General features: G+C 45.9%; 1 protein-coding gene across 3 annotated transcripts; it reads right to left on the bottom strand.

The window, feature by feature from the left end:
- Window positions 1-3,881: 3,881 nt before the first annotated feature.
- On the bottom strand, window positions 3,882-8,790 carry LOC115079404 (COMM domain-containing protein 9-like). 3 transcript variants are annotated; one of them, XM_029582968.1, is made up of 7 exons: window positions 8,668-8,751; window positions 7,916-8,036; window positions 7,659-7,663; window positions 7,057-7,196; window positions 6,056-6,090; window positions 5,002-5,105; window positions 3,882-4,224 (listed from the first exon to the last, which is right to left on the bottom strand). In XM_029582968.1, exons 1-7 carry the CDS (start codon window positions 8,716-8,718, stop codon window positions 4,084-4,086), a joined length of 597 nt encoding a protein of 198 aa, XP_029438828.1. In that variant the 5' UTR covers window positions 8,719-8,751; the 3' UTR covers window positions 3,882-4,083. The 3 variants fall into 3 exon arrangements, with proteins under 3 accessions (XP_029438828.1, XP_029438827.1, XP_029438826.1); XM_029582967.1 differs by lacking the exon at window positions 7,659-7,663 and having other exon boundaries at window positions 7,970-8,036; window positions 8,668-8,790; XM_029582966.1 differs by lacking the exons at window positions 7,659-7,663; window positions 7,916-8,036 and having other exon boundaries at window positions 8,668-8,736.
- Between the last annotated feature and the right edge of the window lie 1,195 nt (window positions 8,791-9,985).

Genomic DNA, 9,985 nt, shown 5'->3' with positions numbered 1-9,985 from the left:
CCAGCTTACCATCTGCCACACGAGTGCGTTTCCCGATAACATCGCTGAGAACAGCTGGGAGACTCGGCGTGAGAGAAATCTGGGACTGACGTCATAGGCAAGCGACTGCCTATAAGAACGGGCCTCCCTGCGGCGCACCTCGCCGCCGGCGCCTCCTAAGCCGCGCGCTCCAAAGGGGCGCCGGCTTTGTCCGGCTTCGTCCGGATAAGTTCGGTAAGTTGGGGGATACTACTGGTGAAACGGGAGAGGGTGTTATATTTCTTGATTAATTGGGCGCTCCCCAGTTGGGTGTATGGGGAGGAAGAGAAAATTGAAGAACTTTCCTGTTTCCCCAGTAGTAACTAGAGGCCCTATGGACAACCATGTCACTAGACGGTTGAAATGCCAACAGGGGATGATTCAGAGGAGCACATTATTCTGCCTCTCTGAGCCCCGGCAATGGTCAGGTATTTCCACCTCAACCGACGGCATCATTACCAATATCTTTGGAAATGGCGAAATCAAGCACCTCAAAGATAGTGAGGTAAGCTTGGGAAACGCCAATATGGCTTTAGGAGCTTCAACTCCTATAGATAATTTATCATTATCATTGTCAGGAGAGTTGTTGAGGCCAGAAGTGTGGCCCACGACTCCCCAGACAATGTAACGTTGGTAGATATATGGAAAATGATTTCATCAGTAATGCAAATATCCACCAAATGAAATTATCTTTACCAATGATTGTAAATGAAAATAAATTGAAACTTGAAGATCAGGGAACAGAAAATAATAGGTGTGGAACAAGAGTTGGGAAAATTGACAGCAAAGGTTAAAAACATTACAGGATACCGAGACTATCCATATAAAAGATAGCTTCGCTATCCATAGAATATGGAATATTTAGAGAATATGATTCGATACAAAAATTTGAGATTGGTCAACTTCCCACAGACTAGACTCCTCTCACCTAAGGAAATGTTCCTAAAATATCTTAGAGAAATAATGCAGTATGAGGTTAGAGATATCCACAAATTTCTAAGATCTTTTATTTTTCCAGTAAAGTGAGTAAAGATAATAGAGAGGTGTTAGAGGGGCAGGTGGATGACTCAACAATTGGAGTCTCCACCTTTCTGGAGGAATCCATTGACATAATTAATAAGAGATCAACATTGTTTGTATCCTTACAATTGGAATCTGAGAAAGATAAAGTATTTAGAGATTTTTTTAGGTTTAAGGATTTGAACTTTTGCGGTCAACCCATACAAATGTTCCATGATGTTTCCAGGGCTACCCAAGTGAAGAGAAAGCATTTCCTATCCTTAAAAAACTAGATTACTAGCTTTGGGGGCTACCTTTTTCTTAAAGTACCCATCTTCATGTTTTGTAACATATCAGGAAATAAGTTTACTTTTAATGATCCGATGCATTTGGAGACGTTTTTGCAGGATAAGACCAATGTTGAAGGAAATAATAAGGCCGAATAAAAGTAGGGATTCTCTCTTATCGAATCCTTGTTAATAGTGTGAAAAATTTGTTGTTTTCCTCTCCCCCTATTATGGATTTAGTAATTACAGATATGAAATGTTTTGTGTATACATTTTGGAATTATGATCTGTATATTGCAATCTATATATTTTGTTTAAATGGATTTTAATGAAATTCAATAAAAAATTTAAATCTAAAAAAAAAGTTTTAGGCTCCCAATTCTAGACAGATTTCCAGCTTAAAAGATTTCCCTAAATTTAAACCTGCTATTAATATTGCCAAATTTAAGCATTAGTGCTGAAACGCCAAGCTAAGCACTTAACGCCATACTGTAGCCACCTAAATTTAAGTGCTCAGTCCCACTCTATATGCAAAGAGGCCAATTTTGGTGCCAAACTGAGACACCATAACACTTTGAAAAACCTATCCCCTAAGTGGTCCAAGTGTATATAATCCAGGTACAACGGTCCGCACTTTCTGCTTCCTAATGGACCGGGAGCCGGAAATGATGCCGTTATGTAATGGATGCCTTTCGGAACAAAGCCCACTTGCACTTACTGATTGGAAATCTGCACAATTCATGGCTCGCATTTTGGTTTGCCTGGAACGGTAAGCTGACATCCAGTCTCGGTCAGTAAACGTACAGGCTGCCGAACAGCTCACTCAACATGTGAAAGCAGGCAGGGTACCCGCACCTCTCACAGCCGAGGCCTCGCCGGCATTCTCCCCTCCCAAATAACCCGGCAAAACCCCGTGCTGCATGACTGCAATGATCTCCCTCATGCAGACGACAGGGCCCCGTTCCCTATTAATAAGCAAGCAGTAGGATTGTGCACTTTTTTTTGGGGGGGGGGGGGGAGAGGGAGCAGTCACAGACAACAGGGAACGATTGAGCAAGTGGCAGCTAGTGCATTGGATAAATTCTTTCAAAAGGAAGCGTCCTGTGTCCAAATTTGAAAGCCTTCTCTGCAGGGGTGTTTATGACAGAAATGGAAATCTCAGTGCACAAGTCAATTCCCAAAGAGCTTGAGCGAGTCTGTGACGGTGCCGAGAGGAACAGAAACCCTGCCAAGAGCTGATCGCAGAGGAGGGGCAGTGTCAGGGCAAAGCACGACTCCAATGAAGAAAGGAAACATAGCTTAAAAATGGCACCCGATGGGGCTCCAGAGACTTTATTCAACTATGTTACAGGGGCAAGTCATTCCCTGGTAAGAAAGGCTGGATAGGATACAAAACAAGAAGAAGCTATCTGCAAGTTCTGGCTTCGTTTCACCCACAGGCTCTGCACCACATTTCAGGGAGAACATGCAGGCACTGCCAGCTGGGGGGTTCTTGTGCCTGCAGCTCGATTTCCATGGAAAAAAAACTGAAGAAAATACAACCTAGGCACATTATTTTTCCCCGATCGCCCCCCGCCCTAAACGTACACATGGTCTCTTGGGTGGTCTGGGGGAGGCTGATTCACACCAATAAATCACTATCTCCTTTGCAAACTGCCCCCCAAAGGGCAGGCAGATTCTGCCGCGGCGTCCCCAGGGCCATCCTCAGGTGAGGCGAGCACTGCAGCCCCGTCGCCTGCCACCTCCCAAGCGTGTGGATCAGAACTTGCAGCAGCCCGCATGGTACAGTGGCACAGTCCGAAGAGGCTGCACCCCTACTTCTCGATTTGGTGTTCGCTGCGAATGACCGAGACTCTATATGGAATCTACTGGAGCAAGGCTTGGACTCAGCTCGGGCCAATCCTGAAACACTGAACTAAAGTCTTTTTAGCAAAATGTCAGATATTGGGCTGTGCTGAAAAATAACCCCAATAATCCCAGGCATCATAATTGCTGTGTCTGGGCATATTAAGCCGTGAAATGTACCGAAGCTTGCCAATTCTCGGAGCCTGCCTGTGGTGTGTTCCTGCTCTCTTGCACTGCCATCTGGAAACACTAGAAAATCAGTCCCAGATTTCAAAGCCAAAGAGACTGCCTGTCTGTCTCCCCACAACGGTCCCTCCTACATCTTTCATGCTGGTTCCCAGATCTTCAGTCCTTTACTAGAACTGAAAGCCAGGTAGCTGCTTACAAATCAAGAATGCTCACTTCTTTAAAAGAGGGATTTTCTATGGGAATCAGAGTATCATTCGCTTTCCTAACCATCGGTGTCTCTCATGCATAAGGTGATGGCTTCCTAGGATCCATACCTGAGATTTTTCCTTTAAGGCTCCTGGGATGCAAGACCGTGCCAGGGCCCTCTGGGTCCTGCCTGAACTCCCAGCAGAGCCTCCTCACCGTGCTCAGACAGATGCTCATCTGTGATCTCTTATGACATAAGAAACATCCTCAGAGAGGAACATGGGAAGAGCTCAGCACTTGCCCAAGCTTTAACAAGCCAAGGTCTCTCCTACCATAAGAGAGCAGCTTTCACAGCTGTGGGTGTTCTAATCTTTTATTTTTAATTAAAGATGTTGGGGATTAGGCCACTCCTGCATTCTCCTGTTGATCTGTACACCGAATAAGAGACAGAGGTTAATGCCGTGACCTGATTGGCTCATTGCATCCTCCCAATATTAAACACGGATGAAAGTGTCTCTGCTGTTAACATTGCAACTGATGCTCCGCCGGCGCTGCTCTGTCACTTGCTTGCTATGGCAGAAAGCTGATCCCTTATTCTTCCCAGTCCATCTAACATGGTGTCCAGCGTCTCCTTACTCAGCTCCATCGTCACTGCAGAAATGACCGGCTCATCACCGCACAGACCCGCATCTTCCTGGATCTGTGAAGCAGGAATGGAGTCTGGGTTAGAAAGAGCCCTCGCCCCTGTCACTCATCACCGTCTCCTTGCCTGGGATCAGGGAAAAAGCAGCAGACTCAGGAAAGAAGTCACAGGTCGAGCCTGTTTCGTGATCCACAGTCACTTACAGTGCTCTGATAAAACGGATGGAAAGATTCTGGGTTTAGGAGTACAAAGAAACCTCCATGCCCCCCCCCCCCCCCGACTGCAGCTGGACAAACTACCCCCACCATTATCGCTCTCAGCAGTCACGGTCCCCACCCCCAATAGACTTCATTTTCAAGCGTCACATATCAAAAGCACATATTTTTGAGGTTGTTTGTCACTCTCCTTCTATGGCACTTGTGCTAGATTATAGGGCTTAAAGTTCTCCTCTACAGCAGCTCTCCCTGTCCCTTTGGAAGGGAGCCTAAGAGCCCTCTCACACTTTCTTATCTCAAAATCAAACCTGCTAAAAATTTAAAAAAAGTTTTTGGAGTTTGCTGTGGTTGGGATTACAATCTCCTGCTGGAAGAAGGAGATTGCCCCAGTTCCCGCCTGAAATCCTCCTGTTGCGTACCTGAGTGTTATTTTCCCTATACATCACTCTCACATTTCTGGTAAACTTGTGGAAATGAAAGAAAAAAAAAAAGTATTTGGTTTTGAAACTGGAGACTTTTACAATACTGCTGGGCTTGTGTCACTCATTCCTTGCACTGTTCAGCCCCCTGAGAAACGCTGTCCTCGTGCTTTCAGCCAGGAAATTATAAGACTGCGTACCTTCATCTGTAGCAGGCAGGTGGGAATGGCCATTCTGCCGATACTGTCCGAGGAGGTCTTAATGTCCACTCGCCAGTCCATATCTACCAGCCGGGGCAAGGAGACTAGAAAAGTGGAGTTAAGAATCATACACGGCATCAAGGAGACATAATAATAATATTCAGATTGTTAGCCAATTTCTCCAATTAAGGCTCAAGGAGGCTTACAACATTAATATTTCTGACCCAAACAGCTCACGATGTAAGAGGGTGCCTGGAGCAATGGGAGATAAAGTGATTCGCCCGGTGAGACAGTGGGAGAAGCAGGAGTTCAGCCTTGGTTGTCCTGGTTCTCAGCCTGTTGTTCTAACCGCTAGGCCCTTCCTTCTGGAGCAGCACAGCTTGCAGGTCACATCGGAAGCAGCTCTCCGGTACTGCCCTCCAAAACTCAAAACAGGATAAAATTTAAACCTCACCTCCCAGATTCACTGCTGCCTAGCTGTCTAAATTTCAGCTCACACACCAATCAGAGGTCAATAACAGCATGAAACCTGCGGCCTTTGGCCAGCAGCCTGCCCCAGGGCATCAGATTAGCTGCTCAGATGCAAAATGAGAAAATCTTGCAGTCCACAACTCCTTTCTCCCTGCCCTCTTCTTAGGCTCTTCCTGACAGATTATCTGAGCATGTCAGGAGAGGAAGAACCCAGAGTGAGCTTCAGAAACCATTTACACTGAACAAGGACAGGAAAAGTGAGTCAGCTAGGAATCCCACCCACAGTGCAGGAAGGGAATACTTGTACGCAGACTTCCAGTTCAAAGCAGTGTGAGCCAGGCCAGGCTGTACTGTCTTCTTAATTATTCCTACCATTTTTGCAGGACAGGAGAGGGCTGCAGGCCATCTCTACACAGCACTGAATTTTCTACGAGGCACACAGCAACATGAAGAACATTTTCAGATACTGATCGGTGTTTGGCACATTTCTTGGCCAACTGCTTGCACAGGATTACAAGCTGTGCCATGGCACCAATCAAACCACTCTCTTTCACCAAAAGTTATACAGAGATGGTGCACTTACTCTGACTCAGCTCTGCCTCGCTTCTCCAGACAGGTCTGCAAAACCAGACAAAAAAAAAAGCTTTCAATTTGGTTAAAAAAAAAAAAAGTTGTGCCGCACTCTTCTACCAAACACCACACCTCAGACTGGCTGCATCTTTCTGGGCACAGTCAGTTTTGAGTGTATGTCCCTTAAACAAGCTACGTGCCTTGCAACGAGAGGAAGCACAGTGCTCCTTCTTCACGTTCACCAATCAGAATCGCCACTCCTGGATGGCCGAGTTCACCTTATTTCTCTCTGCTTTCTGCGACTGACCTTTCTAGCTTTGTGGGTAACATTACGAATTTGGGACTCATTAACACCTCACTTCGTGGAAGGACTGCAGAGTGCTGGGACTGTCCCAGCGGCTTCGGTGGTACGTGCTGGGCGCTGCCATTTGGAAGGTCACTGATTGGATCCCCGAGTCAGTTCTCCTGCTCCCCAGGTCAGCTGGGGATGCTGTGGAGCCAGCGCTCACATCTCCCCCCCAGAGGAGGGGGATGCAAGGTTCGTTTTTACAGGAGCCCTGCTGCATGGCACATGGTCTACGAGGGGAGATTAAACAGGAGAAAAAAATTCCTGCTGCCAAATTCAAGCCCTCATTCTGACTCAGCTGGAAGTACAAAGGAGAAGGCAGAGATTGCTATATCCAAAGAGAGGGGAGGGGGAAAAAAAAGGCTGCCAAATGCTTTACAGGTTAAACAAATCACAATAAAAAAAGGCACAGGGTGATACAAAGCCCTGACCAAAGTCATACAAAGAGTTAATGGCAGAGCCACCAGTGGCCTGCTCTATGTAATGATCACACAAGTCTCAAACATCAGATCTCAGTCCTTAATATTCCAGCACTCATGAGGCACTGAATTTGCCTTCACTAATGCAAGCTGCCAATTGCTCATATACATCTACACCGTCAAGGTACAGGAGACATCTGAGAAAGAACTATCCCATTATCCATAGACACAGACGATAGGAAGACTTACAGGTTTTCCAGAATTATTTTGGTGAGCAGTTTCTTTAGACTCTGATGGAAGTTTTCTGGGAAGAGAGGGAGAATGTCTTCAGCAGAGGTGAAGCACTTGAACACCACATGCCTGGTGAGCTTGTGCAGAGAGCAAATCAACTACAGGAGAGAGAAGAGCGGGAAATGGGTGAATCCAGAGGGACAGAGCCCAGGAGCAGCCACAGAGTTTCCTGTGTATCACCCAGGCCTTCCACTACCTTCAACGTCTACATCCCACTCCCACGTGCTGTCACATATTCACTGACCCAACATAACCCAAACAGTGTTCATGATGAAATATCCAGACTTGATGCTCTGTGTTCTTCTCATACACCTACCTCACCTAAGAGACTTCAGCATCGTCCCAACCAGGAACAAACTTTGCCAAAAACAATGTCCATATGAGGAAAACCACAAAAGCATACCATCTAATATTTTATTTCCATCCATCCCTAGAAACCAATGCCACTGCATGTGAGGAAGTGTCACAAGAAAGGAGTAACGGGGACAGGCTGAAAGAGGGCTAAAAAGCCTCCAGTGATGACATTTATATATAAATGTGTTCTTTGAAGCTCCTGCCACCCTTTCTTACTGCCTACTTTGGATATTGGAAGGTGAATCCTTCTGTAGCCTTTAGATTACAAAGGCTTTTCATACTTATGCTGAGAATCAACTTCACATTTCTGTTCTGTGTTCTGTGACCCTAACTTTTTATCTCCTTCTTCAATCTTTGGTACACTCTTAGGATATTCCAAAATGTCTGCCCAATAGGCCTCTTCAGCTACATCTTAGAGGCTGAAAATAATTGCTGTCAATCAACCTTCCTGAGCCTTACCGACCTGCCTCTTCAGGAGTGGCTGAGAGGCTGGAACTAGTGCTGTCAATCAATTTACCAGAGCCAACTGCTGTGCTGGAAAAACATTCACAGCAGAGCTGTTTAATGACATCCTTGGATGAAGCCTAGAAATGGGAAAGGAACAAATCAGCAGAGCCAACAGCAATCTATAGAAAAATCTCCATACCTTCCACGGAGGACACCAGTGGAAGTGAGAGCTGCTAAGGGCACTGCATACTAATTGCTCAGTCTTCACACAGAACACGGCTTCTTAAATGGGGGAAAGCAGATCCAGGGGAGGGGAGAGAAGCAGGGTACACCGGGGGAGGAGGTTGCTCTATGAATTTTCACTGCCCTGTATTGGATTTATTATTAATAATTGTAGTATCCAGTACCTGGCATACTTTTCCCCAAAGCAAGAACTCTTGGTATGTAATATGAGTTTTGGAGAGAGAGCAACCGTCTCTAACTTTTGTTAATAACAAATAGATAGGACCAGAGGTTCCCTGCCCACTGCTAAACAGCAATGAAACATGAGCCTCTAGGTGTAAGCTCTACCAGCACCTCCACAAGTAAGAGCAAGAACTGAGCTCCTAAAACAGCAGCCCAGTGGGACTCGGACAAGGAGCCCCTGCAGCGCCAACTCTCATCACTACGAGGCCCTCACACCCTGGCCCAGAGATTTTTAAAAGGCCGACGATAAACGACGACTTTCCCCGAAGCAGCTGGCAAGGAGTAACCGGGCGCCTTGGCTACCTTCAACAAGATCTGCAGAGCCGCAAACTCCTCGGCAGTCACCGCCGCCATCTTCCCCCTATCATGTGACTCCTGACAAGGGGCAGGCTCGTCACCTGACCACGGGGCGCGCGTATGCATCCTGGGAAATGTGGTTTTCTCTGGTTTGAGTTTGTTTTCCGTTTTACAGGGCTTGCTGTAGGCAGTCGGGCATGTACTTCAGCGTGAAAGGCAATTATCTGGTTGTTGTAACTTACAAAGCACGCCATGTGCCTTAAACATGTGTGATAGGGTTATTTAGATTTCCAAAAACAAGCACATTCTTAGTTTTTTTTTTTACTTTGCTGTTTTCTCCTGCTCCTTTTCCTTCCAGTTCATTCGGAACCTTGAAGTCCCACAAGACTGTGAGAACAGCACAAATCAATGAGAGCTGGGCAGAACCAGAAGATAGCAGCTGTTTCGGGGGCAGCTTGCACGGAGCCCGTTCAGGATGATCCCAGAGCCCCCCTTGAAAAACACTGCATGCACTATAATGTTCAGACATTTGAAGCCTTTGGAAGTGAATCATGTGGTTAGGAGGCTGATATCAATGGAGCAAAAGATATGCAAATAGAGATATAAACAAACATACTGCTTCGTTCTCTTTGAAATCTGTCATGGTTTTGCAGCCTCTGATCTTTCCAGGTACACCACGTACTCTCGTCTTCCCAGCTTCCACCATGTCCATCACCTGAATGACTTTAGATCACTGTTGAGAATGTTTTGCCTTCGCAAAAACATCCTGGGATTTGAGTCCTGTCTTCAATGAGCAAAACATGATATACAAGGCAGGAAAATCTTTAAAACACACGGTCAGATCCTTTCTGCTATTGCTTCTGTGTGACGTGGGGCATCACTTTTTCCCCTCTGCCTATTAAATTCAGTTGTCTCCTCAGATCCATCTCGCTCTTCAGATCTTTCAAATGCTACGCAGTGCTTAGAGCAGTGGGCAATCCCACTACTGCTTATTTTGACGTGGGGAGAGTCAGGTCACCCTCCTTTACCTCAGGTACAAAACGTAGGGCCTGATTTACTAAGGTTTTTCTCCCATTCTCTGTCTATGAGAAAAATGCTTAGTAAATGAGGCCCTACTTAGGCTGGGGATAGAGAAATCCCCACAGTTAACAGAATATAAATCAAATAAATAAATAGATAATTTGGACTTGAACCATATTTGGTCACTATTGAAGAGGCATATGGCACTGCTTCCTTGTAAATTCTGTTTTCTGTTTTATACCAGCATAAAGCCATTTCCAGGCAGAAAGCAGTGCTTTACCAGAAGAAAACATGCACACAATTT

The sequence above is a fragment of the Rhinatrema bivittatum genome, chromosome 17, assembly GCF_901001135.1.
Source record: "Rhinatrema bivittatum chromosome 17, aRhiBiv1.1, whole genome shotgun sequence".
In the NCBI taxonomy this organism is placed as follows: Eukaryota; Metazoa; Chordata; class Amphibia; order Gymnophiona; family Rhinatrematidae; genus Rhinatrema; species Rhinatrema bivittatum.
Note: the sequence above shows the minus strand (reverse complement) of the source record. Positions and strands in the feature narration are given on the sequence as shown.